This window comes from Oryctolagus cuniculus, chromosome 2 (assembly GCF_051225735.1).
Source record: "Oryctolagus cuniculus isolate XC-2025 breed Fujian yellow rabbit chromosome 2, ASM5122573v1, whole genome shotgun sequence".
Lineage (NCBI taxonomy): Eukaryota > Metazoa > Chordata > Mammalia > Lagomorpha > Leporidae > Oryctolagus > Oryctolagus cuniculus.
Window position 1 is genome coordinate 187,273,652 of NC_142868.1, and position 27,600 is coordinate 187,301,251.

General features: G+C 62.3%; 1 protein-coding gene across 2 annotated transcripts; it reads left to right on the top strand.

The window, feature by feature from the left end:
• Positions 1 to 1,887: 1,887 nt before the first annotated feature.
• SDC1 (syndecan 1) lies at positions 1,888 to 22,512 on the top strand. Of its 2 annotated transcripts, none has more exons than XM_070069742.2 (5): positions 1,888 to 2,240; positions 19,041 to 19,119; positions 19,945 to 20,423; positions 20,926 to 21,061; positions 21,187 to 22,512. In XM_070069742.2, exons 1-5 carry the CDS (start codon positions 2,175 to 2,177, stop codon positions 21,354 to 21,356), a joined length of 930 nt encoding a protein of 309 aa, XP_069925843.2. In that variant the 5' UTR covers positions 1,888 to 2,174; the 3' UTR covers positions 21,357 to 22,512. The 2 variants fall into 2 exon arrangements, with proteins under 2 accessions (XP_069925843.2, XP_069925842.2); XM_070069741.2 differs by having other exon boundaries at positions 1,910 to 2,240; positions 19,038 to 19,119.
• Positions 22,513 to 27,600: the final 5,088 nt, after the last annotated feature.

The window sequence follows — 27,600 nt, forward strand, 5'->3', positions numbered from 1 at the left end:
CTCACCTGCTGGACCACAGCTCCCACCTCTAACTGGTCCTTTTCATTTAAAAATAGATTCTGAGCTCTTCATGTCGGAACGCGACCGTTTTTTTCCACTTAAAAGGTGTTGTGCTGTACTCTGAAGGCAGGAACACTGACCGAGTTCCTCCATTGACGCACGTGCACAGACCCCTCTGCACAATGTGAGAATACTTTTGAAGAGCAAAGGCACCGAGGTGAAGTCCCACGTTGATGGATCGGATCGGCGCTTTTTAAGTTGTGACAGATGCTGCCGCGTCCCCAGGGAGTGCCTGTGTCAGTCTGGTGTCTCCGCTGTCCCCCGGGGCAGCCCTGGAATCAGGTGCTGGCTTCTTGCTCTTCCTGCCCATTTGCACAGGCGCTGTGCCCTGCAAGGGTGTACATGTCTCCCAGAGTGGAGCCTTAAGTGTCCAGAGGAAGGTGGGGAGGAGGTGGGAAATGGAGGGAGGAGAAAAGATCAACATTCTAGGCGGGTGGTGATCCGCCAGGGACGGTATGGAAAACAGTTAATCACCCAGGCTTGTCCTAGTGCCCCTGTTGGGGGTCACAGGCTCCCTACTGGCCCAGGAATTCACCCTTTAGTTGTCAGATCAATGGAAGGGCTGGGGAGGGGTCCATCCCTGCCCCTCCCAACCCACGGTGACCTAGTTTCCCTGCACGTTCCATCGAAAGGGCTGAAGAGCCGACTTCAGCCTGCACAGTCCCAGTCCAGGGGACCACCCCCCCAGCCTTTGTCCACTAGGCTCTTTGTAAGGCACCAGGTACCCTGAGCTCCCAGGAGGCCCCACGATGGACCACTGTGATGCCAAGCTACCGGATGGTTGTCCCCAAACACTAAGGGACCCCAAGGCACCTCCCAAGCCCCGAGGAGGGTCTGCCATCCCCTGGAGGTCATAGAGGTATTGGCGGGCAGGGCAGCAAAGTTCATTTCCCTTTTTGCTGACCGGGGACCAGGAAGGTCTAACGCTTCTCCAGAGTACTGGGGACCTCCGGAGAGGCCAGGAAGTCTTGGTTGACCGGTAGGGCCCCGGGGAGGCTGGAGGAGGAAGGCGCCCTCTGCGGTCTCCAGGTTCGGGGCGAAGGTCATTTGGCACCATCTCTCCCGCCTACCAGGCCGGGGCCTTCCCCTTTTCTCTGTCGAGCTGTGCGCCCCACCCCCGAGCCTTTCGGGCGGCACTGCCCTAAGGCAGATGGAAGTCCTGGGGCCAGGGCACTGTCGGCAATCGCGCTGCGCCTGGCGCGGGCGCTGGCACTCCGCAGGCCTGAGGTCACCTGGCCACAAAGCGGCTACTTGTTCTTCCCTTTAGCTTCAGCACGAAGGGAGGGCATTGTCTCCTATGAGGACAACGAAAGCTCCTCTCTAAAAGAGCGGCCCTTTCCGAGGGTGTTCCGCTGTTTGACGGAAGGCTCCGAGTTTCCAGCATGCGGCTGGGTGCGGGGAGAACGTGGGCGCGGCCGGGGGGCCATCCGCTTAAGGCTCCACCGCCTCGGCGCCCCGCACGGCCCTAGAGCGCGTTCCCACCGCCACCTGGGAGGCCGCGCACCTGGAGGGCGCCCCGCGTTCACGCCCAGAGGGCGCTGCAGACTCGCGCCCACATTGAACCAACTACCGCCCCGTTGCCACTCCTCGGGGAGCGCCTCAATACCTCGAGCCTGGTGCACAGGGGGACGCTCCGGCCCCCACCCACCGCTGTAGGCAGCCGGGCCGAAACGCCGGGAGCCGCCGCGCGGGAGGGACCGCGACTCCCCAGGAACCCAGGCTCTGCCCTGGCCGGGCGCAAGCGGGGCAAGCTCGGACCCGAGGGGGCGGGGCGATGGGCGGGGCAGGGCCCGGGGCGGGGCGGCCAGGGGGCGGGGTCCTGGGGGTGGGGACTGGGGCTTGCTGGAGACCTGGCGGAGCTGGGGGTGGGGGGCTAGTTTTTGCAACGGCTAAGGGCCTGCAGGTTTATTATAAGGCGGAGCTCGGCGGGAGTGGTGCGGGCCGAGCCGAGCGGAGAGGCATCCGGTGGTAGAGAGCCGACTCACCGGCCGGCCCCGCAGCCCTCGCCTCGGACAGCAGCGCGCGGCGCCACCCGCGGAGCCGGCCCGGAGCCCCGCGCAGCCTGCAGCTCCGACCCGCGCCCCCGCCGCGCCCCCGCCGCCAGTCCGGGCAGAATGAGGCGCGCGGCGCTCTGGCTGTGGCTCTGCGCGCTGGCGCTGCGCCTGCAGCCGGCCCTCCCGGTGAGTGCGGCGGGAAGCCGGGATCGCCACCCGCCGATGCCGGCGGCGGCACGTGGAGGGGGAGGGGAGCGGGGACCGAGCTGCTTCCCGCGCTGGCCCGGCGGGCCCCAGGACCGTGAGCCCCGAGACCCTAGGCTCCCGCCCCAAGCCCCTCCGCCGTCGGTGGGCTCCGCACCGGCTCCGCCGCTGGGGGGCGGGGGGCTGGGGCGCCCCGCGGAGCGGAGCCTGCGCCGGGGCCCCGCGCTCAATTATGTAAAACGTCTCCACATGTGTCGGAGCCCGCCAGCCCGCCTCGGCGCCCGGGGTCGCAGCTCCCACCCCCTTCCCTGGCCCCGGGCATCGCGGCGGCCGGGCCTCCGCCGGCGACTTGGGGGGCGTGTGGTGAGCGCGGCCACAGCGCCCCTCTCGCAGACCCTAATTCAGTCCAGGCCCGCGGGCTGGCACCCCCAGCGTCGCGAGTCCCGGGCGCCTGGCCCCCTCGCGCCGGGGCAAGTTTGGGCGCAGCGGAGCCGGCGCGGGAGCGGGCCGTGCGGGGGCCGCGGGCCCTCGGGCTTTGCGTTGGCTGCCCGAGGTGAGCCGCGCCGAGCTGGCAGCAGGAGGTTCCGGGAAGTTGGCTTGGGAAAGCCGGAGTCGCGGAGATCCCAACTTGTGGGCTGCCCGAGTTGCGTCGGCTCCAGAGCGCCGCTTCCCTGGCCGGTACGGCCGGAACGCGAGGCGCCTTCCACGCGAGTGGACCCGGAGCGCCCCCTCCCCCGGCTCGGCTTTGTGCTGAAGCCGCGCGCAGGGAAGGCGGGTCCCTTGGCCCGCCCAGCAGGGCTGGGGCGAAAGGGGGACAAATGTGGGGCTCGCGGCTGAGGGAGGCCTCTGGGGAGGACGCAGCGTCCACCCCTGGCGGGGGCCGGTCCCCTCTGTAGAGGGTCGTGGACGACAAAGAGCGGCCCGAGGGTTCCCAGAAAGTGGGATCTCCCGCCCCGGCCGGCGGCCGCTAGCCCGCCTTCCCCAATGGGGGCGCTTTGTTCTCGGCCCCTGTAACCCTTCGCTGGGAACCGCCCCGCAGCGCTGGCCCCTACCGGGGGCTGGGACCTGGGCCGCCGCCAGGTGTCAGCGCCGGCCGCCGGGTGCCGGCCTCCCCTCCCGGAGCTGAGCCCCGGGTCCTGGGGAGGGGTCGGCCCAGCCATCCTGGGATACCGAGGGAGGCGCGGGGCAGGGCGCTTCCCCCTTCCGGAAGTGGCGGTCTCTCCCACCACCTCCAGACCGCTCCACTTCCCTAGCTCCAGCGCAGGGACGCACGTGCGCTGGGAAGGCGCGCGGGACGCCCTCTCCTCCGCGCGGGCTGTGGCATCTGGGCGGCGCGGTGCGCAGCGGTGCCCTGTAAGAGAGAAGCAGCCCGTTAACCGAGGGCTCTGGGGGGGTTTCACAGGGCTTGGTGTTAGCGAGGTGGGGCAGGTGCTGTGGATTTTGAGGCTGATGGGTGAAATGCCCTCTTTGCTTCCCAGGGGACTCATGCTGCCCAGCCCTTGGAGGTCCGGGAGAGGTCTCCTGGGCCGGTGGGGCTGCAGCTCGCCCATCTGCGGGAGCCTCGGAGGGACATGGCTTCCGAGCTGGCCCTCCGGTCCAAGAAGTTGCTGTGGTTTCTGTGGGACTCGGCTTGCGCCTGGAATCCTAGTTAGAGGCTGGAGCTGCTTGGCGCACCTCCCTGCGCCGCCTGCCTTCTCCAGGCCCGGATGGGGCCTCGGAAGGGGCTGCGAGGTGGGGGCACTGCCCCTGTTTGCAGCAGTATGCAGGAGGCGGGTGGTGGTGGGCTTTCCTGCCAGCTGGGGCACCCCCCGCGCCCAGTGACACTGGGGAGGCAGATGGGGTTCAGGGTCCTCCGGGGACGTGTTTCCTGGGTGCTGCAGCGCGAGGCATTGTTGCTCACCCAGAAACTTCAGCTGTGTGTGGAGGCAGGGACCAGCAGGCAGGAGGGGCTCCTGGGGGCGGAGGGGGAGCCGAGTCCCACAGAACTGCCTGGGTTCGCGGCCACCCTCTGCTCTGGAGCCGAGCAGTGCTTTTCCTTACTTTAGAAAGTTTAGTCTCTTTCCCCGCCCTGCCCTCTCCCTCCTTCAGCCTGTGTGGGTTAACAGGGAGCATGCTATGGCATCGAGGCCCTCTCCCCCTTGCCTGAAAGAGCTAAGGTGATTGGGGTTTGCTCAGAAAGGGAGAAGCTCTAAGAGATCCGGCAGTCTGTGGGGTTCACTTGTGCTCCCGTGGGAAGCGGGTCAGAGTCCCCCTGGGGACCGACAGGCAGGGAGTGATTCCTGGGCACCTGACTGGACAGGGGAGGCTGCTGGGGCTCCCAGGAGACTGAAACAGGTTTGTCTCAAAAGGTTTCTGTGTGTGCGCGCTCTTGCCCGTGGGCTTTTGTTTCAGCCGGGTAAGAAAAATGGCTTGTTCTGGAGTGGTTATTTGCTGTTTTCCTCTTCTCCTTGAAAGGCATCAGATCTCTCTTGCCTTAATTACGGGGGCTAGTAGAGACATTTCCCCACGGCCGGGCAGAGTGGGCGGGGGAGGCACTGGCTGCAAGGCTGGGCTCTGTGTTCTGGCGGTGATGTCACTGCTGGCCTCAGCTCCGTGGGGAGGGTGGGGTCGGTTTAAGTCTCTACCTGTGGCTCGTGATGGGTTCCAATAAAACCTCATTAACCGCATTAGTGGGGAGAGGGGTGAGGAAGGAGAAGGGCCTGGAAAGAATTAGGGGAAAGCTGGGCTTTTGCAGGATTTTATATGTGAATCTCTTCTGTTGCAGTGGAATTTTTGATTCTCGAATTCCCTTGGGAGTGAGGTATCCTTGGTATCCAGGTTTTCCATTCGAGTTGAGAATCCACACACATAACTCTTCAGAATATTCTGGCGTGTTTATTTCCCTCCCTTTACCATCAGCAACCACACAACACTGGGCATCATTTCATCTCCTCTGGGTGCCAGGCTCCTCCACCCCAGTCTTCAGGCAGGGTGTGGCACGGTCTCCTGTGCCTGGTGCCACCCACACCGTGCTCCATTTTGGGTTCTGGTTCTGCCCCTTTTTCCATCCCTTCCCCATCTGGTGGCGGCCAGAGTGACGTTCTGTGCCTGAGTGCAGCGAGGAGTTTCTCCCTCCAGCTCCTCTTGGTCCCGTGCCTGCCAGGGGAGTAAGCAACCGTTGAGATGGTTGGAACTGCTACAACAAGAGCGCAGGCTCTGAGCAAACCTGCAGAAGATGTGGCTCCTGCCCCTCAGGGCCCTCAGTGGGGACCTCCGCAGTGTAGTGGCTGAGTGGACAGGAAGAGGGTCTTGCTGGCCCCTCTGGCCCCTGCCTGGAAGAAAGCACTGACAAAGTGAGGTACATGGGGGTCTCCCTCAGGAGCTAGGAATGATCTGGGATCCCCCCTGCCCCGTTCCCAGCTCTTCAGCCCTGTTTGGCTTGCAAGTGACTCGCCAGCCACAGGTGTCCTGGACAGCTATGCCAAGTCCTCATGCATCCCGATTAGCAGGTGCCCTTGTTCAGCCTCCGGGCTCTCTGTTAGTCCCGTCTCCATCTCTTCATTGTATGTTGGTTTGGATTTTAGGCCAGGTCTCTCTAATCTGGCAGGCCAGAAGGACCTCCGGATTACGTGGAGCCCCCAGGACTGAGCCCGCACTGAGCCACTGATGCACTGTGTCATCTCTGGTGACTCACTTCGCTTCCAGTCTCGTCATCCTCACCCGTGAAGCGGACTTCATAATACCTGTTCTCCTGCCCTCACTCTGCCATTTGCAAAGGCGTTTCATAATGGAGAGGGTGAAAGTGCTCTGTGATGGAAGTGCCCAGGAGAGCTGCCTGCTTTTCAGTGCTGGGTCCTTCTCCGTCCTTGCTTCATCTGTATCTTGAGCCTTTAAACAGATATCGGGTGATGCCCCCGCTTTGTGTGTGAGCAAGTGGAGGCCTGTGGAAGTGTGTTCCTCCAAGGGGCACAGTAGCAGAAGCAGGATGTGTGTGTGTGTGTGTGTGTCTGCACACGTGTGTGTGTCATGAATACACTTTAGGGCTGTCCAGCCTCCCTGGGAAACCAGGGAGGTTAGCAGAACCCTGCTGCGTATTTGCTGGACTGCTCCAGAGTCACATGGGTGTGAGTGTTTGCATGGGGGGCATTGGGCTGGATTAAGCTGGCCTGTACTGTGCTTTGGGACAACCCTGAGTATTGAACAACCTCCTGGGCTTCAGTCACGCTCACCTGATGGTCGCTCAAGGACAGCCGGGAGCTCCTCACAGGCGGCCGAGGTCAGGAGACAGCTGTGGGACCCAGGAGCGCAGAGCTCTCCTTGGTTGGGTGTGGAACCAGCCTGTGATTTGAACGGTCCTCTTGTACCTGCCCAGGCAGCACCCAGCGTGCACTGGCCTTCATCTGGCCACTGGAGAAATACTTCTGGAATTTTTAGTCGAGGCTGTGGGCACCATGGCTTAGTGGGGTGACCAGGGTGCGGCACTCATGGTCCCTTCCGATACCAGGTCCTGCTGGGGGCGTGGGGAGCAGCCCCATGAGGAATTGGTCCTTAAGTGACATCTAGTCCCAGAACCCTGGTAATCCGACAACCAGACCGTCTCCGGCCACCTTCGTTTTGATAGCCGGTTTTGGAGTCTTGGTTGATGTGGCCCAGGTGTATCTGGAGCGAAGGAGAGGAACGCAGGGAGTCTGGGCAAAGAGACCTTGGATACCAGGACCCTGTGTTTCCCCTCTCAGCTGTTCCAGCCGAGGTTGGGTTTTAGACAGGAGCATGCATTCCGGAACCTTCTGCTGGGAGGTCCTGATGGACACCAAGGGAGAGCAGAGCTTGTCTGTTCCTCACAACAACAAGGGCCTCCTCAAGCAGCTGCTGGCCCCGCTCCAGAGCTGGCTTCGTCTGTGCAAGGCGATGCTTCTGCCTGTCTGCAGGAGGCTTCCCTTAGGGAGCGAAGATGTTCCGAGCCAGTCCCTGGTGTTCCCAGGCCCGAGACAGGCACACCAGGTCACCTCCTGTGTGGTTGGGGGGCCTGGGGGCCCGGGGTGGGTGATCTGAGCTTCCCAGGGGAAAGTCCTGTTGTGTGCTATGGCTATGTGTTTTGGGGAGGCCAGAGGCCTGGGGGCCGTGGGTGTGGAGGCCCACCCCGCAGGTTTGGGGAGCGGGCTAAACCAGAGATGGGAAGGGCAGGGGCTGGACCCACCCCTCCACTAAGTTCACTCGGACTCCACGGATGCTCCCCCACCCCCGCCCTGCATCGCCATCTTCACTGGGAGCCTTCAAGGGTCTCTCACCTCCCATGGTTTATGGCTTCGTGGGCTGCCTAATTATATGTGGAGGTTGTACCTCCTCTGGCCGTCTGCCCTGGGAAAAACTCTGCCCGGTGACTCACCTGAGCCCCGAGCCCACAGAGGCCGTGTGTGCAGGTGTGTGTGTCTGCGCACGGGGCGCGGGGTGGGCCCACGGCGTGAGCACTGCCCAGCAGTCCTGAGCTGATGCACTCCCCTGGTGCACTTTCCAGCCTGGGAAGCTGCAGCCCTGGCTTTGGGGATACCCGGTCACCACCTGTCTGCCACTTCCTGCTCCGAAACCAGGAAGCTTGCTGCTGTCCCCCTCCTGCTGGTGGCTTGTTCTCTTGGATGGCAGCTCTGGCTCCCCTCATGTCCTTGGCTCATGTGTGCTGACAGCCAGGGCACCTGAGAAGGTGGCACCAAGGCCTGCCCGGGGCACGTGGCTGTCTGCCGTCGTTGCTTCCGGGGACTACAGGGAGCAGCACGGTGCCAGAGGTGGGCTGTGCGGGTGCAGCTGGGAGGCAGGGCAGGCCGCTTGCAGGTGTGCACGTGGAGCTCGGCATGGGAACCGGGCTGGATGGAGGCCCCTGGGCAAGGCCAGGCCGCGGGTGGGGGCTGGGTGGTGCTCTCTGCACACACGCCCAGGCATCCTGGCACCTGCCCTGAGGTCCGCTCATCAGCAGGAACGAAAGCCGTGCCGGGCAGGTTGGGGCAGTTGGGAGGCGGGCGTGTTTATCGCCCCACTCATCAGCTGAGTCACGGTGCCCGGCCCACGGGTCCTCGCCCAACCATCCTTGCCCCACTGTGAGCCCACTGTGTGCTGGGTTCAAGGTGGGGCAGTCCAAGGAGGCGTAGACGAGGGCCTGGGGGCTGGCTTCTGGCCCTAGCCCTGCCGCTTTACAAGTGGGTAACTCTGGATGTGGGCCGCTCTTGGCCTTGGTGAGCCCATCTGTTAAATGGGGGCAGAGATCAGGTCACGCTTTTGGGTGTTTGTGACCTTTCATGGCTGAGGCATGGGACCCGTGGGTACCTGAGCACTTGCTGCCACAGGGGAGTGCAGCCTTCAGCATGGGGTGGGGGGTGTTCATGAGCTGTTGGGCTTAGCCAGATCCAAAGCCGGGTGTCTGAGCACCTGCTGTGTGTCCAGACCTGTGCAGTGGGGCAGGTGCACACCTAGACTAGGGGCTTGCCTGTAAAGGGTGGTGCCATCCAGTGCTGGACATGGACCAAAAGTCAGCCCCCTCCCAGGCCTCCCTGGCCAGAGGAAGGGTTTTGTCCCAGGGTCCCATGGGATAGCACTTGCAAACCAGGAACTTGGCTGTGTGGCGAGACATTTTTTGAAGCTGCAATATGCAGGCTGCTTCCTGGCCATGGGAGAACAGCAGGGGATGTCAGGCTTGCTCTGGGCCCTGTCCTGGGTACCCCTGATCTCCACAGGCATTAAGAGACTCAGCGCTCCCCACCCCCCTGGCCGCCGTCGCCACGATGGCGTAAGCCACAGTTCCACTTAGGGCTATGTGGCCGTTCTGTGGCCATGTGGGCCCTCCTTGGGTGTGTTCTGTGCCTGAGACAAGATTCCCCCACCTCTGGGTGGGCTGTGGGGGAGGCGATGTGCTAATGCCCTCCCACAGCGTCTCACATGTACTGATGCCAGGTCCCAGGAAGCCCAAGGGGGAACCCAGACTCTGGCCGCTGATGCTCCAGGAACTTCATCCACTTGGGGGCTTGATTACATCAATCTCGTGGCAGGGACACGAGTGGCGCTGGCCCCACTGCAGCAGCCCCTCTGTCTCCTGGCAGGTTCTAGACCGATGTGGCGGTCAGGTTTGGACTTGTAAGGCTCTGGGCTGTGGGGCACTTCAAGAGCCACTGAGACCGTGGTGGAGGCTGATGTCTCCCAGAGAAACTGCAGGGAGTGGGGCTGCTGTCGACGGGACCACATCTGCGCAGGATGGGGGAGTCGGGGAGAATCTGGACCCCATACCAGTGGGCCGGCCAGGGTCTGCCGGGCTGTGAGAATTCCCAGGGCTCCACCCCAGGCCCAGTTGCTGTGAAACCCAGGAACCTGCCCTGGGGTCTCCACGGGAGCAGCTGGGGCAACCTGAGCTCTGGAAATTATAGGAAGAGCAGAGAGCTCCTCCCCTCCTGCCAGTGACCCAAGATTCTCTCTCTCTGTCTTTTTAAATTATTTATTTGAGAGACAGAGTTAGAGAGAGGGGAGATAGAAAGGTCTTCCATCCACTGGTTCACTCCCCAAATGGCCACAACTGCCAGAACTGGGCCGATCAGGAGCCAGGAGCTTCTTCTGGGTCTCCCACATGGGTACAAGGGCCCAAGCACTTGGACCATAGCAGAGAGCTGGATCAGCCGGGACTCTAACCAGCACCCATATGGGATGCTAGCGCTGCAGCCGGAGGCTTAACCTACTATGCCACAGCGCCGGCTCCCCAGGGTGGTTCTTAGGGGCTGCTGTCTAGGGCCAGCCATGCTGTGGTGTCCTCCAGCTGCCTAGTACCTGGTCTGTCCCACTTTGGGGGCCTGGCAGGTGAGGTGCCAACCGGAACTGGCCAGCTAGGCTGCCGGTGCAGGCTCTTTGGCTGCCTCTACACCTGGGTTTCCTCATCTGTAAGGTGGAGCTTCACCTATGCTGCCCCGAAGGGTTTTAGAACAGATTCGTGAAGTCACTTGTGCCGCGTGGGGGCCCTTTCCTTGCTTAGAGCAAAGAGCAGTGGGAGGGGGGTGGGGCGTGGGGCTAAGCCGTGGTGGGGAGGCCCCTGGGACAGCCCCGGGTGGCCAGGTCTGGGGAAGGGCTGCAGTCCCTGGGCATGGGTGGCTGCTGGCCTGGCCCCGGTGGGGCTGATATAACAGGGTCTGCAAACATGGCTTTTGCCCCTGCTCAGAAACCCGAGCCTTCGCTGCCAGGCCAGACTTTGCTCTCGGCTGTTGAGCCTCTGCCAGCGGCTTGGGCTACTGACCCGAGAGGTGTGGGCTGGGCTGGCAGGTGGCTGGAGGCGCTGGGTGGGGCCTGAGCCGCTGGAGCAGGCCTGGGGTTGTTGAGCGCACCGTGGCTGTGCCCGGATCTTCCGTGTGTGCCGCCTCTGGTGGCAGTGACGGCTGCTTTCTCCCCGTGGGTCCCCGTGTGATGCGCAAGGCTTCCTTGCCTGTCTGCCTCCACGGCCGTGTGTGCCCTTGGACGAGTGAGGTCCCCTTTGCCTCAGTTTGGGAGATGGGCCCGGCACCAGGGACTACAGTGGCCTTGAAGATCACGCTGATGAGAGCGGGGGAGTGCTTAGATGAGCACCCAGCATGCAGTACTCCACGTTAGCTGCCATGCGTGCTCTGCCCCGAGACCTGACTCAGTGATTCCGCGCCATCAAGCACCCCTAGCCTGGTAGAATCTTCCCATGCCTTCCCTGCCTAGCACCCCCTGGATCCTGAGCAAGGTGTCCCCGTGTCGCTTCCCTTCCCCCGGGGGCCTCCAGCTCCCGAGCCTGGGGCTGCGTCCGCCGCGTCCCACCTGCACGCGGTCGGGTTGCCCGTGGGCCCGAGCGGCTCCCCGTGTGTGGGCCAAGGCCCCACCATGGGTCCAGAGTGCGTCCCAGCCTCTTCACACTTGGCCTTTGCAGGAACTTCCGTCTTGCATGGCCAGCCCCACCTGCCGTGGGACCCTTCAAGGGTGCTCTGCCCTGCCGTGGCTCTGTCTAGGCTTCCCAGAGGCCGTCTGCTAGTCTGAATGGTGCTGTATCTGAGTGGCCAGTTCCCAGGCTAGCCCATTGTGTGTCTGTGGCTCAGAGGGAGTGCAAAGGGAATTGAATTCAGTCTTGCCTGGATATGGTTTTTCTGGTGTCCACATCCTGCCAAGAATTACAAACTGTGCCCTTGGAATCTTCCAGACTCTCACTTGTGACCCTTTCCCATCTTCTGTAGTTCCTACCCAGCCCCAATGCCAGAGTTAGCTCCTCTCCCGTGGGGAACTGATTTATGCTATAGTGTGAATGACTAGCGCCCTTTAGCCTTCCCCAGAGGTGTTTCCATTTTCAAGGAGATACTGTGTACTGTGAGGGGCACTGAGAGGAGAGGTTTGGGAGACGCAGTTGGGCCATGTCCCCCCCTCCAGCGCCCCCCCCGCCCCCAGCACAGCTGGAGCCCTGGCTGGCTGCAGGTGTCGAAAGCTGCAGTTTCTGCTTCTGTGAAACTGGAGAACTGGAGGACACTTTATTTAGCCAGCTCAGGGGAGGATGTCGCCCGGAGGCCATGCGCCAGAGGGGTCAGGTCCCTGGGTCTAGGGCTGACGGTGATGGACGGCTGCCAGGAGGCTCTGGTTGGGAGAGTCCTGCACTTGGCTTCTGGGTTTTGTTGCCTTTGTGGGACAGCCAGGGCTGGCGGAGGGACCGTGCCGCCTGCCCCTCTGTCCCCAAAGTCACCTTGATCTGGGACATCTCCAGCCTGGGCCGTGACTCCTCCGGAGAAGCTAAGAGGGGTGACAGGCGGTGTGGCCAAGTGCCCCCCATGGGGCTTCTCGCCGGTAGGTCACCCCCAGAAGCAGGCTGCTGTGGGCCTCAGGGCGCTCCTGCTGCCACTGCACCCAAGTGCACAGCGGGGCGACTGGGCACGGAGTGTTCCAGGGTCTTCCAGCACTGCGTGGGTCTGATCATTCTCCCTTGGCCCGTTCCTGGAGGTCAGTGTTATGGGCTCTGCAGAGGCGCCGTTGGGCAAGTCTTGGGCCATAGCCACCTGCCCAGGCCCAGGCTGGAAGCCTTGCTCAATGCAGATACCTTGCCCTGCCTGGCTGGGTTCTGGCAGGTGGGGAGAAGCAGAGGAACTGGTCTCCCAGCCGCACCGGCTCCACACCCAGCCCTCAGTTGAGCCTGTTCTGAGACTAGTCCTGGCACGTGGTGCTGTGAGGCCAGCGCCAGTTCTGCGGAGGATGGATATGGGGGTGCCAGTGGCAGCACTGACCTGGTATGGGCCTGGGGGCTGGCATTGAGCTGCCAGGGTCCCCTGTCCCCCAGCAAACAGCCCCAGCCCTCAGTGTGGCTGTGCAGGGTCCTGTGACCTTGACCTAAGGTTTCCTGTATTTCCCATGGTGAAGCCCTGACCTTACACTAAAGGGACTGTCCTCAAGGCCAAGCCTGATGCCATCCTCTGCCCTGGGTGGTGAGGCGTCTGGGTTAGGCAGGGGTGATGTGTGCGGGGTCCTGCTGGAGGGGGTGCAGCTGGGGGCGGTGCCTCGCTGCTGCCCTCAGGGGTGCACATTTTCTGGCCACAGCAGTGACACCTGCTCCCCATCCCACGCCCGTCCTCCGGTCCCACCCTGGGCCAGGCCCATCAGTCCCTGCCCAGCATACCCGGGGCAGGTCCCAGCTTGTCTCAGTGGAGAGACAGCAAGCTGATAAATCACTGTCCCCGGAAGGCCCAATGCTGCCTGGAGGCACTGGCGGGGCCCCTCCTGGGAGTGCCGAGGAGGTGGAGGGTTCAGGGTCTCGAGGCCTAGGCCAGGAGATCTGTAGCCTTAGCAGGGGGTAGGGGGAGCCCAGTGTCCCTGGGGCCCTGGGCTATGTCCCTGCCTGCCCCTCCCACCTACCATATGCCACCCAGCCTAGACCACTGGGGCCAAAGTGAGCTGGGAAAGGGGTCCAGAGCGAGGCAGGGCGACACCTGGCCTGTCTGGCCCTTGCCCTGTGTGGCCAGTGTCTAGGCTGCTACAGCCAGAGTGACAGGTGCTGAGGAGTCCCCTCACAGGGGGAACAGTGAAATCCCACAGCACAGGGCCCTGGGTGGCCAGTGGGTTAGGGGAGGCAGCGCTGTCTAACGCACTCCCCTTGCTGCCTGCTGGGGTCCTGCAGCCTACACTGCCCTCCCCGGGCTGGCAGCTCCAGCAGCTCTCCCCTGCTGGCCCAGGACAGCAACTCTGGCTTGTGCTTGTGACCCGCCTTTTGCACTGCCAGGGACTGAGGGTTCTGAAGTTCAGAGGTGCCCTCAACTCCCCAGTGAGGGAGACCGGGCCAGTCCCACGGCGTCCTGTCTGCCAAGAAGGGCACAGCGGAAGTACAGACGGCATATATATTTTTTTTTGATAGGCAGAGTGGACAGTGAGAGAGAGAGAGAGACAGAGAGAAAGGTCTTCCTTTGCCGTTGGTTCACCCTCCAATGGCCACCGTGGCCGGCGCACCACGCTGATCCGATGGCAGGAGCCAGGTACTTCTCCTGGTCTCCCATGGGGTGCAGGGCCCAAGCACTTGGACCATCCTCCACTGCACTCCCTGGCCACAGCAGAGAGCTGGCCTGGAAGAGGGGCAACCAGGACAGAATCCAGCGCCCCAACCGGGACTAGAACCCGGTGTGCCGGTGCTGCAAGGCGGAGGATTAGCATAGTGAGCCACGGCGCCGGCCAAGCATATTTCAGAACCTTCCCTGTCACTTTGCCTCTCAAGCTTGTTTATTTGATCTCTGGCTCTTGGGTGCCTATCTGTGCGCTGACGGCATCAGAGGACCCGAGCGGAGGAGGTGTTGGCTCCTTTAGGGCCTGGCCCCCCAGCCCGTCTGCTTGAAGTCTTCCCTCCCAGGGCAGGCGCACCATGCAGTCTGCAGACCCCTGCGTGCCTGGGCTGGGAAGACTTCCGGTGGCACCATGTCCTGGGCGTCCTTAGGGATGCAGGTGGTGGTGTGGCATCTCGGGGCCGAGGCTGGGGGTGAGGGCTGGTTCTGCAGCTCAGACACTCACGCCCCAGAGCTGTGCAGGCCAGGCACTGGCTGCTTCCCTTGGGCCCATGCATCTGACCGAAAAACTGGGGCGAGAGCGCGATTCCAGAAACACCGTGAAGCTGTCATAGCCCCTCAAGGGCCTTTGCTGTGGCCTGGGTGTGTTGAGAGCTTACCCTGCCTTTTTGGCCAGAAGCAGTGGGCCCGTTCCTCCCGAGCAGCCCAGAGCTTGTGCGGGGGGAGGTGGGGGGGTGGGGCTGTGACCTGGCTCCCTGCTCCTGCTTGTTGATTCAGAGGCGGGGGACTTGGTGACCACACTGGGGCCGTTATGGCCACGCGATGGTCCCAACTCCTGGCCTGCTAGACTGCAGGTGAGGGGCTCCAGCAGTGCCTGAGAGCCCAGAGGGAGTCTTCTCCTCTCCAGAGTCTAGCTGGCGGCCTCAGGGCCTGGCCCTGGAACCCCGGAAGTTAGGGCGGCTTCCCCTTCCTAGGACCCCCTGCAGCGGGCACTTGCATATGTTCCTTGGTAGGGGCCAGGTGCTCTGGCATACCACCCTCTTTCCTCCCGGAGCCCCTGGCTGCTGGTGCCCACTGGTATTAAAACCCTGTGACCCTACTCACTGTGGTATGCTTAGAGCACACGGATTGTAAAGGCCGCACTGCCCTTGGCAGTGAGTAACGCTGTTTAGAGAGTTTGTGACTTAGGGTGCAGGTGCAGGTGGGAGATCACAGGTCTTCAGACCTGGTGGCTGCAGGGGGATGGGGTGGGAATGGGGGGAGGGGCATGCCTGCAGCCTTTCCAGTTAGCAGCCGAGCGCCCACCCTCACTTGAACCTGTCTGAGATGCCCATTTGACCTCCTGGTGCGTGGCCAAGGTGCCCTTGTGCCCAAGGGGTCTGGGAGAGGCGCCGTGACACAGATGTTCCTACAGGCCAGGGATGGCCAAGGGCTCTGCTGAATGGGAGTTGCCTTGCGGCCGTGGTGGGGGTGGAGAGCTGGCAGGAGTTGCTTGGAGCTGCTTTCTCGAAGCTTCTCTGCCAACTCTGCCTACAGACTCTAGGCATGGTTGGCAGTGGACGGTGAGGCCTCCTGGCCCTGACCCTGACCCTGCTCCTGCTCCAGCTCTGGAGTGTGGGCCAGTGGCTCAGTCCCTGCAGCCATGAGGATTCTGCCCCGGGAGACTGTCACCTGTGGCCCTGGAGCTGGCTGCAGGCGAGTTTCCCCGAGGCGGGTATGCTCAGCCAGGGCGGGCGGTGCCCGGAGCTGGGACAGTCCCCTCACCCTTGCTGTCTGCTGTGCCTTATCTGCAGCAGAGGTGTGTGTGTGTGGGGCGGGGGGGGGGGGGGGGGGTGGTGGTGGTGGAAAGTGCTTCCTCCCTGCTGGTGTGGCCGAGGCAGAGCTGGGCTGCCCCGTTCTCTCGCTCCGGCCCCACGGCCTTCCAGCTTTGGGTTGTCAAATCCACGAGCTTCCAGGGTCTGTGCTCTGGGTGGCCCCTGCTTGGAGCAGATGCAGTGGGAGAATCTAGACCTTCCTTCCCTCGGGGCTGGGCTTTGTCTGTGGACAGCCCATCCTTCTTGCTGTCCCCGGCAGCATGAGCCGGGCTGCAGGCTGAGCCCACCTGGCCACAAGCAGCCCCGTGCAGTGGCCGGGCGGTCTGGGAGGGGCCCAGGTCAGAGGTGACACTCAGGGGACCCTGCACTGAAGGCTTGGGGTTACCGTGAGCGTAGAAGGAAGCCTCTGCGGGCACGAGTTGGGTCAGGGGTTGGCCGGCGACTGCCTTGGGGATCCAGCGGAAACTGCAGTTCCTGCTCATTTCCTTGGTCCTCGGGGCGAAGTCTTACACCTTCCTCCCTCTGGGAGATGCTCCCAGAAGGCGGGCTGCCCACCCCTGAGCAGGGCCTGCAGGCCAGGCCGGGGAGCTGGTTTGCTGGTTTCAGTGGAGAAGAGGTTTGCTTAAGAGCTTGTTGTGTAAACAAGATAGTGGAGGGATAAGGGGAGCAAGAGCTAAGGGAACAAATTGTTTTGGGGACTGGGCCTGGGAGAAGCCTTGCTCTTGGGAAACAACGTGCCTGGGCCTCTCTGTGTAGGTGAGAGGCCGCCTCCCTGGCACTCATTCTGGGTCTCATCTCGTGCCGCCTGCAGGCTTGTCCGGGGGCCCCGGGGGACGTGGCTTCTCTGCAGGCCTCCGTTGCCTTGGCTGTTGAGCAGGGTGGGAGGCCCTGGACTCAGTACTGGCTCGTGCTAGAAGAGTCCAGGCGTGGCTGCCGGGAGCCCTGGTCCCGGGCCCCAGCTCAGAGGCCGTGGGCCAGGGTGAAGCTGGCATCTTGGCTGGTGTGGGCGCGGAGTACCTGCTCTGTGCCTGCCTGCGGGGCGGTAGTCTTTGTTGCCGGAGGGACAGACGTGGCGGAGACGGGCAGCATCCTCAGAGCTCTGTGGAGGCAGCACAGGCACCAGGGGTCTTCAGAAGTTCAGGGAAGGGGCCGGCGCTGTGGTGTAGCGGGTAAGGCCGCTGCCTGCGACTCTGGCATCTCATTTGGGCATCGGTTCGAGACCTCCCTGCTAATGCACCTGGGAAAGCAGTGAAGGTGACCCAAGTGCTTCCACTTAGGAGACCCGGATGATGCTACTACTGGCTCCTGGCTTCAGTCTGGCTCAGCCTTGGCCATCGGGGCCATTTAGGGGGTGAACAGTGGATGAAGGGTTTCTTTCTCTCTGTCTCCCTCCCTCTCTCTGCCTTTCAAATAAGTAAAATCCAAAGGAGGAAAAAGTTCATGGAAAATGTTTATGGTGAAAAAACTATACGGATTTCAAAACATGTTTGCACCCAAACAGACTTGATCTTTTTAATTCTATTTTCCATGAGCTTTTTGAAGTACTCACCCATCAGAGTACCAGGTGGGGATGGTGCAGACAGGAGACGGTGTTGTAGGATGAGGAGGCCTGGACAGTGAATCTGCACTGTGGATGGGCCACCGGGGACCGTGACTGCTCGTTGTAGATGGCCGCAGACGGCCAGCCTGGGGTGAGAAGCTTTCTCGGGGGGAGGAGTTTTGCTTTCACAGGAAGCCCCGTGTTATTTCTAGCCTTGCAGTTTCTGCACGTGTCTGATGTGTCCCTCTGACCTGGGGCCCTGGATGTGGAGCCACCACCTGGTCCAGCTGTGCCCTGGCTGCCCCAGGAGCTCAAGGATCTTGTCTGTCCCTTCCTGCTCTGCTCCACTCAGGAGTGAGGCCTCGGGCCCGTGGCCAGGACCTGGCAAGGAAGCCCTGTCCCCTGGGAGCCCAGCTGCAGGTGGAGGCCCCTGATGAAGGGGCTCCCTCCTGCCCCCTCTTCTCGTGGAGGCCTGTCCTCCCCCATCTGCTGTTCCCCTCCTCCTGCCAGTTAAAGGAGCAGTCGCTACGGGTGCTTACAAAGTGCGGCTCTGTTAGCTCCCGTGCTTGCCTGACCTCACTGAATGTTTGCAGTGGTTCTGGAACCTAGATGTGACTGTAATCCCCACTTTACAGATGGGGAAGACTAACCCTATAGACGTTTCTTTATTTATTTTTTATTTGAAAGGTAGAGTTACAGAGAGGCAGAAGCAGAGAGAGAGAGGTCTTCCATCTGCTGGTTCACTCCCCAAATGGCCACAACAGCCAGAGCTGGGCCCATCTGAAGCCAGGAGCTTCTTCCGGGTCTCTCATGGAGGTGCAGGGGCCCAAGGACTTGGGCCATCTTCTACTGCTTTCCCAGACCACAGCAGGAAGCTGGATCAGAAGAGGAGCAGCCGGGACTCGAACCAGCGCCCATATGGGATGCTGGCACTGCAGGCCGTGGCTTTACCTGCTACGCCACAGTACCGACATCTGCTGGGCTCTTCACCTAGCAAGTGGCAGAAGTCAGAGGTCTCTTGAGCCCCTCTGCTGCTTTCTTCATCCTGGGCCCTGAAGCTGGGACCCTCCCAAGATGGACTGGTCGTGAGCGGGGTCGGTGGGGTCGACGTCTCGATGCTGAACACAACTCCTCCTGCTGTCTGGCTGCTGGGCTCTCCTTCCTCCACCTGCTGTCCAGGAGCCAGTGTTGGGGGCAGAGGTGGTCCTGACTTCTGTCCCTGCCAGGCAGCCCCAGCTCAGCGCCTGGGTATCTGTGTGCACTCAGGTACCTGCAGCCTCTCAGGGCTGGGCCACATCCCTGCGGCTTCTGTTTGCATACGGCACCTGTCTCGGGGCCGCAGACCAGTTCCCAGAGCCTTCCCTGTGCAGGGTCTGTGGATGAGAAAACAGGCCTGGTGGGCGGAGCTGCCTCGCCACAGGCAGCTCAGACTGTGCCCACCCTGGCCGTGCCCCTGTGGCCCTCGGTATGCACCTGGAGTCAGCCTCTTGGGATCCCTGTTGTTGTTGGCTTATTCCTGGGTGCTCCTGAATGAGGTGGGGTTGGCACTCTTAGACTCCCTGGGTGCTGGACCCCAAGAGTGAACCTCAGTGTAGCACAGCTGATGGAGTCCACAGCCCGTGGTCCCGGTAGCAGCAGCTTCCATCTGCCCCGTGCGAGGTCCGCGGCTCCCTTAGCAGACACACAGCTCCTTGGGCCAAGGGCCCGGCTTCCTTGCCTGTTCCTGCAGCTCCGCCCCCAGCATGGGCTCATCATCGCATCAGGGGGTGGGGGGACCCAAGGGCTGCGTGGAGCTGTGGTGTGGGGCCCCACATGTCGGCGTCCTACGTGCCCTGTGGTGCTGGGCAGGTGGAGTGAGCCCCTCAGCTGTCTGCGAGGGGAGCCAGGGACAGCAGGGCCCTGGCCAAACCTCCGCTCAAACCCTTTCCTGATGTTCTCCCAGCAGCTTGTGACCACCAACGTGCCCCCTGAGGATCAGGACGGCTCCGGGGACGACTCGGACAACTTCTCCGGCTCAGGTGCAGGTGAGGCTGCCGGGGGGCCAGGGTGGGGGCGGCCGCCAGCCTTTCCCCTGAGCTTAGTGAGCGTCTGCCCTGGCCCACCCAGCTGGACCAGAGTGGGGGTGCTGGGAAAGAATGGGGTCTGTGTTGCACAGGGCTGCAGTCGGCACGGAAATCAAATGTAGGCAGTGGCTTCCAGCTGCAGCCTGCAAGTACGTGCCTCTTTACTCGCTCTTTGGCTTCTCTGGGCCTCTGTGTTCCCATCTGTAAAATGGGAATAAGACCTTGGCCTTGTCAGGTGGTTGGGGGCCATAAGGCAGCCCAGAGCCTGCTGGGGCATAGGTCCTCTGTCAGTGTCCCCTTCCTGCCTCCCTTGCCCTGGGGGAGGAAAGTCCCTTGGGAGGAGGCTGGCCCTCAGAGAGGGGACAAGAGGTAAGGAAGGGGGGCCACAGCCTGCTGAGACCAGAGTGGCCTGGGCAGGGGCCGGACAGCTGGAGGGAGGGTGCAGTGTGTGTGCTAGGGAGCGGGCAGGTGAGGCCCGAGAGGTGAGCCCTGGGGGTCAGGCAGCCATCGCCTCCGTGGTCACAGGAAGGGGCCTTTCCAGGTGGCCCTGGAGTCTCTCATGGCTCCAGAGACCAGCTGCCCCCAGGCACCTGCACTGGGGAAAGCCAGCTTTCCTCGTTCATTTTCCAGGTGGGCTTTAACCTCGACAAGGGCCCGCTTCCCATGGGAGGAGGGTGGCCAGCCTTGCGGGCCAGGGCCGCAGAGCCTGGTCCTTGTCCAGGTGCCTGAGTGGGGGCTGGGGGCTCCGGGGCCTCCCCCACTTCACGTTCTGCCTCTGGCCTGCAGGTCCCTTGCAAGACCACGCCCTGTCACGGCAGACGCCTGCCACCTGGAAGGACCTGTGGCTCCTGACGGCCACGTCCACCGCTCCAGAACCCACCAGCGCCGACGCCACAGCCGCCTCCACCCCCATCCTGCCGGCTGGGGAGGGGCCTGTGGAGGAAGGGGTCGTACCCCTGGCGGAGGCGGAGCCTGGCTCCGTAGCTGGGGAGAAGGAGACCACCGCCCAACCCAGGGAGACCACGCAGCTCCCCACCACGCAGCGCGCCTCGACCGCCAGAGCCACCACAGCCCAGGCGCCCGCCACCACCCATCCCCACAGGGACGTGCAGCCCGGCCACCACGGGACCTCAGCTCCCGCAGCCCCGGGCCACGCCGACACTCACTCTCCCGGTGTGCAAGACCGGGGCCCCTCTGCCACCGACGCAGCTGCCGAGGACGGAGCCCCCAATCAGCTGCCAGCCGGAGAGGGCTCTGGGGAGCCGGTGAGTGGCCCCTCGGCCTGGCCCCTGGCAAGACCCATACCCCCGGCCCCGGGAGGATGGGGTCACGGGGTCCCCCACCCCCTCCCCTAGAGCCTCTCTCTGCCAGAGCAGGGCAGACTGCTGGTGAGGTCAGAGCAAGAGTCCTCAGAGGGCCCAGATGAGAGGGCTTCTAGAACTTTCGCAAGGCCCTGCCACCGAGAGAGGTTCTGCCGGCGCCTAGGCCGTCAGGGCCATTCCGAGTGTTAAGCTCAAACCCGCTGGCTTGTTTCACCCAGAAGTACATGTGTTGGCACTGGGAGTGATCCCTGTGCCCCGGTTGGCTGGGGGCCAGCGTGATGCAGGGAGAGGGGCTGCCCTGGGCGGCAGGGGGGAATCCTGGAGGGCTGCCCAGGGTACAGCCGAGCAGGGAGCCCTGGAGATCAGAGGAGGAGCTGCTGCTGGGTGTGGGGAGGAGCAGGGAGCCGTGGCCCCGGTACAGCCTGGTCTGTCCCGCCCCACTCAGGACTTCACTTTCGAGACATCCGAAGAGAACACGGCCGTGGCTGAGGTGGAGCCTGACCCCCGGAATCAGCCCCCAGTGGACCAGGGGGCCACGGGGGCCTCGCAGGGCCTCCTGGACCGGAAGGAAGTGCTGGGAGGTGAGTCCCCCCCAAGCCCCGGGGCCGCCTCCTGTGCTGGCAGGTGGGGGTGGGGGTGGGGGCGGGAGCAGGGCAGCCTAGCCCGAGAGCCTTCCCGGCTGAGCTGGCTTCTCCGTCCTCCGCAGGGGTCATTGCCGGAGGCCTCGTGGGGCTCATCTTTGCCGTGTGCCTGGTGGGCTTCATGCTATACCGGATGAAGAAGAAGGACGAAGGCAGCTACTCCCTGGAGGAGCCGAAGCAGGCCAATGGTGGCGCCTACCAGAGGCCCACCAAGCAAGAGGAGTTCTACGCCTGAGGCCCGGCGGCTGTCCCCTCCCCCGCCGCCCACTAGGCCCCCCACTCGCCTCCTCGGGGAAGAACTGCAGGCCCTGGCCTCCCCGCCACCACGCCACCCACTCCCCAACGCCGCCGCCGCCAACCTGCTCCCCTGACGGCTGCCCAGTCGGGGGCACCGCGGGCTTCTCGGACGTGGCCTTCCGCCACAGCCACGGCCTGGCCTCGCACCCCTGGGACTCGCCTTCTCCAGCCTGGCCCAGCTCTGGAGAGAAAGGGGACCTTACTGTTTGGACCTGGGTGGCCCTGCCGTGGCTGGAAAACTCTGGGCTGGGGGCTTTGGGCGGAGCCACCTACAGCACTTAGCGGGGCGGGGGAGGTGAGTTCAGGCTCCATCAGAGTCCACGTGGTGTCGCGGGGAGGGCTAAGGTAGATACCCACTCGTTTTTGCACATGTTTGCTGTAGTCTCTGTCCGTAGCCCCGGTAGTCCCTGTTACTTCTGAGGTTAAGTTAAGAGCGTGGCGTTGGTAGGCCCCACCTTGCTTCCCCAATCTCAGGGTGAAGAAGCCTTTGTTTTTGTTTTTTATTTTTTTTTTGAGAGCCAAATCCGGAAGCCACATGTGGGCTTAGTTTGTGTGTTTGTCTCTGAGTGTGTCGCTCGTGCGTGCAACAGGGTATGGACTATCGGTCTGGTGGCCCGTGGCGGGTTGGCCTGTCCAGGTGCCAGGGGGCAGCCACCTCTTTGAGCAGCCATGCCTGTGTCCCTGATCTCAGGGCCCTGGCCACGGCCTGGGCCCCCGTGACGCTGGAGGAGCCCGTGTGTGAGAATCGAATCCTGGCACCTCGGGCTGGGGATGGAGGAGAGAGGGTGGTGGGGGACAGGGCAGTGGCGGGGGCCCAGAGACACCCCCTGCCTTTGGCGTCAGCTCTCGGGGACACGCTCTCCTGGAGGTGGATTCGAGGCATCTTGGGCACAGCTGGCACTGGCTTCTCTGTCATGGACCAAGTTCACCTTTAGCGCCTGCAGCTCTGCCCAGGGCTGGAGTCGGGACTATTTTCCAAAGAGTGATAGGCTTTTGCTTTTGGCAAAACTCTACTTAATCCAATGGGTTTTTTTCCCCCTGTACAGTAGATTTTCCAAGTGTAATAAACTTTAATATAAAGGAGTCATGTGAAACTGCCTGCCTTCGCTTCTTCTCTGGTCGTGTGGCCTTCCTCAGCCCCGCCTCCAGACGACAGGGGCACCGGGCTAGCTGGCGTCCCCGGGCCTTCTCCTTTTCTGGTAGGGCGCCAGGGGAGGGACTTGGGCTCCAGAGGCCTCTGGTCTACTTGTTTGTTTTGTCTCGAGTAAAGTTCTTCCTAAGGCCCATAGGTTCGGCCAAGGTTTTGTGCGGCCCGGTGCCAGTTTCAGTGTGGCTGTTTGGGGCACCACTGGTTGAGACGGCCCTGCCCAGCCCGACCCCAGGCTGCTGGGTCCCAGGAGGTGTGCAGCCATGGCCCACCCCACAGACACCTTGGTCCTTCCATGCCTCTGCTGGGACCACAGGCCCCCAGCCTAGGAACCCCTGCGCTTGCTTATTTAATGTGACAACGTCCCAGCTGCTCTGGGGACCACTCCCAGGGGTGCACTGGCCTGTGGCTCAGTCCCATTGCTGAAGGAAGGGAACCTGTTTCCTGGACTCCATACTGGGACTTTCAGAGTGTGGGACTGGGGTCTGGGGTTGGGCGGGGCAAGGGCTCCGGACTCTGCTCAGCCGCTGGTCTGTGGAATGGGCCCGAGTCTGGCTGGACCCATCCGTGTACCTGCAATCAACGGTACCTGGCATTTCAGACAGCTGACCCTGTGGCCGTGGCTCAGTCTCTTCTTGGCCTGGCGGGGCCCTGTCTTGTCTCCTTGGGGCAGGAGCCTGGCTGTGGGCTGTGCTCTGACTCAACATCGAACATCAGGACCGACGCCGGTGCCCTGGCTGTGACAGAAGCCTGAGTCCATCTCTGCCCTCAGCACCCAGGCCCTGCGGCAGGCTCATTCCTTAAGGCACCCACCAGCTCCGCCCCTTCCTGGAGGATGGGAGGGGCTCCCTGCCGACCCAGCCAGAGCCAGCTGTCTCTCATTGCTGTGCGACAGATGAGCACTCCGAGCAGTCTCAGGGCCAAAGATGTCAAAATACTGTCCATGGGCGGGCATCACGGCGCAGTGAGTTAACCTGCTGCGTGCCATCTCGGAGTGCCTGGTTCAATAAATCCCGGCCACTCCACCTCGATCCGACTTCCGGCTAACGTGTGCCCTGGGAGGCAGCGTGATGACTCCAGTGCTTGCTCCCCCGCCACCGGTGTGGGAGACCAGGATGGAGCTCTTGGCTTTGGCCAGGTCCAGGGACCCATCTAGGGAGTGAACCAGTGGCTGGAAGATGTCTTTCTCTGCCTTTCAAGCAAAATGATTAAATATATAAATACATTTTTAAAATAGACCTGTCTACACGTTAAGGAGAAATGACAGTGAAAGATGAGTGCGGTATACACAAGGCCCGGTGTTCCGAGGCGTTCAGCTGCCTCTACGCTGAGTCTCGTTCAGTCTGCCGGCCCCCTCTCTGGCTGTGACCCGAGACCCCAGGTCGTGGTGCACAGCGCAGAGCAGGGGGGCCTGTGCCCCTGCTGGAGACAGCAGGTGCCACCGGGAGGCCGTGCAAGGTGGAGAATTCTCTTCCCCAACACTGGACTCCAAGGGGTTTGGAAGCTGAGCCAGTCCTCCAGGTCCATGCTTCGTTCACAAACACTGAAGACCCCACGTGCCCATGTTCTGCCAGTCCCTGGGTGGACAGTGAAGGCACAGTTGTCAAATTGGCCACCCAGATATGAATACTTGAATAACTGTGTCCCCTGCACATGGGACTGGCTAGCTTCCCACCCACCTAGGCCACCTGCTCCTGTCGTCATAGCCACAGAGGTGAAACCACTGTCATCTTTGTCCTCTCTCCTGCTCCATACCCCTGCGCTGGGTTACCCTCACCCCAGGGCAATTTTGCCATAAAACACGTAGCTGAGTGAGACTAACAGCGAGCAAGCTGGCGGTGAGGGTGTTTAAGCAGCTTCAGGTTCTCCAAGCGATTTCTGGCCATCTCTTAGGCCTCGGCCACCCTGTATCCCACAGCCTTTGACCTCCCCCTCTTACACTCCCAAGATTTCTACCTCTGTGCTATCCCACCTGGGAAGGGGACACCTGAGCCCTATTTCCCTTTCTCCTCTCCCTTGGATCTGGCCCAGGGTCTGGCCTGGGTGTGGGTGTGGTTGCAGTTTGTGGAGTTAGGGGAGTCCCTGAGCTTCCTGCAAGTTATTGCCTGAACTACCGAGCCAGCTTCTCCCAGACAGGGCCAAAGATGTTGCACTCCTTGTTGCATCTGGGCCTAACTTGCCCCTGGGGCTTTGCCCTGGAAGTATTTCCACATCTCTGCACGTCTTTCCTGTGCCCTGCTCTCTGGGAGAGGGAGCCCCAGGGAGGCCCCAGGGAGACTGACAAGTTAGTGACTCTGTTCCTTATGGCAGGGCAGCTGGGGGGAATCGTGCCTGAGTCGCCCTTGAACTGGTCTGAAAGGGCCTCCCATACAAGGGCAAGGAGGATCCAAAGTCAGGACTCTGAGGTTTCGTGCTGGCTGTCAAGTGCAAGCAGGTGCAGGAAGGGTGAGGCCGGAATGGGATGCAGCAGTGCGGCTCTCACCTCTGGGGGGAAAGGGGAGGAGCCTGGGGCCTCGGAGGGACCTGGGAAAGATGGGTGCTTTCAGGGGGTGGGGTTCGAGGCTCTGCAGCAGTGGGGAGGTGGGGAGGGGGAATAGCGTCAGAGCGAGGGGGAAAGTGGCAGGGCCTCACCTTGTCCCCCAGAGGTGTACCTGCCAGAGAGGAGGTTGTCCTCTGAGCCAGTGGCCATGATGGGGACCTCTTGGGGACAGACAGACAGCAGCCCAGAGCTGGGGGACTCCCTCCCTGGCTGGACGCGATGGCAGGCAGCCCCACAGACAGCATCGGGGAGAAGGTTTCTTTAAAAAAAAAGATTTATTCGAAAGGGGTAGAGTTACAAAGAGGCAGAGGCAGAGAGAGAGAGAGAGAGAGAAAGAGAAGTCTTCCACCTGTTGGTTCACTCCTTAGGTGGCCACAGTGGCTGGAGCTGGGGAAGCCAGGAGCCAGGAGCTTCTTCCGGGTCTCCCATGTGGGTGCAGGGGCCCAAGCACTTGGGTCAACCTCCACTGCTTTCCCAGGCCAAGAAGAGGGCAGGATCAGAAATGAAGCAGCCAGGACTCGAACGGGCAGCCATATGGGATGCCAGCACTGAGACAGCCCAAGATACTAGAGAAAGTTTCTAAATGGACAACTGCTACACAGAGGCGCAGGCCTCAGGCCCCCTCTGTCCCCAGCAGTCCCACCCCTCGCCCTGTTCCTGGAGCTGAGTGAGCAGGAGCTGGGGCGGGGTCCTGGCCTGGGACCTAGAGGGACTTAGGAGCTGATCTGGCAGCAGCCCTCACCTGGCTTTCTCCCTGCCCGGTCCTGGAGCCATGGCCAGTTGTAGCTTGTGGGTGTGCGTGGATGTGCAAGTGCTCCAAATGAGGCGGTGGGCTGCTCCGCTCCCCGCCGCTGGAATCGAGGCTGGAGAAGCTCTGAGCCTTGGGAGCCCTGTGCAGATCCCTGCCTCTGCCCAGGCGTCCTGAAGTCCTGGGGAGGACACAGACTTTATTGTCCAGCCCAGCAGGATGGATCGCTCTCCAAGTACGAGGGTCCCTGCCTTTGGGTGTGCTCACTGTAGCTGTGTGGAGCTGCTGCCCTGCCCACATAATCGTGCACTTTTTAAGACGCTTACCTTGGGTGCAAGACAGCACGTAAAGGCCAGACTCCGAGGGGGCCACTGGCAGGGGGGTGGGGAGCAGCCAGAGCTCTCCACCCCGCTGGAGGGAATGCCCTTCGACACAAGCATCTTGGAAACGCATGTGACAGCTGCACATATCCACCCTGTGATTCGTGAGAAACGGGGTGTGTGTGTGTGTCGGCCGACAGGTGTGCAGGAGCGGGTTCATGGCCGTTTTATCTGTGATTGCCCAAATGGGAGCGGATGGGTAAGTACACTGTGGAATGTTTGCACAGAAGGGCAGGCTGCTGCTGCATGGACACGGAGTGTGAGAGGCCGGAAGAGCCCAGGTGCTGTCCCCAGGGACAGGCAGCGCTAACTGGTGATTTCAGAAGGCGGCGGGAATCCCTGGCTGAGGGCACCGCATCGGCTGGGCCCTTCTCTGCCTAGATGCAATGGTGGTTGCAAGGGCGTGTGTGCATGTTAATAAACCATCAAGCGACACACTCGGGGGAGTGTGCTCTGTGGATATGATTCTGCAGTAAGAACGCGAAAGGGAGAAAAGCACTTACCAAAGGGCTTCTGAGATTCTAATTAGTTCCTCCAAACTCCTACGAGAGCCTTTGCAGCAAAAATAAAGGTGGCCCCCGTGGCCTGCCTTCTCTTCGGAATCCCTGATTTCTAGGCAGAGGGGCCCAGGGCCAAAGTCTCTCCTAGCGGCTCGCTGAGCAGAGCGAGCTGGCTGTGTCCCTGGGCTTGCCAGGGTGGGCACCGCCCAGAGGGCAGCCTGATGCCCCCTCCTCCCCCAGCCACAGCCGGGCTCCACTCCTCCTCGGCTTCCTGGAACCTGCCTTCCCCAGCCGTTGTTTCCAGCACTTAAGGCTAGGAGTTAAGTCGTTCCTCCACTCCAGGAAAATATTTGTTCAAGGACTTGGCACCCGCAGAAGAGGAAATAAAAGCCACCTTGGAGTCAAGCGGGCGGCCCGGCTGCTGGCGGCTTTGTCTGCCCCTCCAGGCTGCCTGGGCTCCAGCCCTGTGCAGGCCCAGGTCCGGGAATCCCACCCTGCAAAAAGACCAGCCTGGGGAGCCCTCTGCGCATGCACGCGGTCCAGTGGGCCGTCTGTGGGCTCAGCCAGCAACTGCTCAGGATGCCTACGGTGCACCAGTGAGAGCGCCGGGCTCAGGGCGGCCGTTGCCAGCGGCACTGCCTGTCCTTAGCTGCTAGAGTGTTATGACGCAGGGAGGGAGGCTGGCCAGCGGGAAGGCCCTCACAGCCCAGTGGGAGGTTTGCCAGGTGGAGGTGAGGCCAAGGGGTTTGGGGCGCCAGCCAGGCGGGCGATGTTACCCGAGGGCACCTGGCATGCAGAAGGGAAAGGCCAAGCTAAGGGGTGATTGCAGGGGAAGAGAGTTCCAGTAGAGGGAACAGCAGGGGCAGAG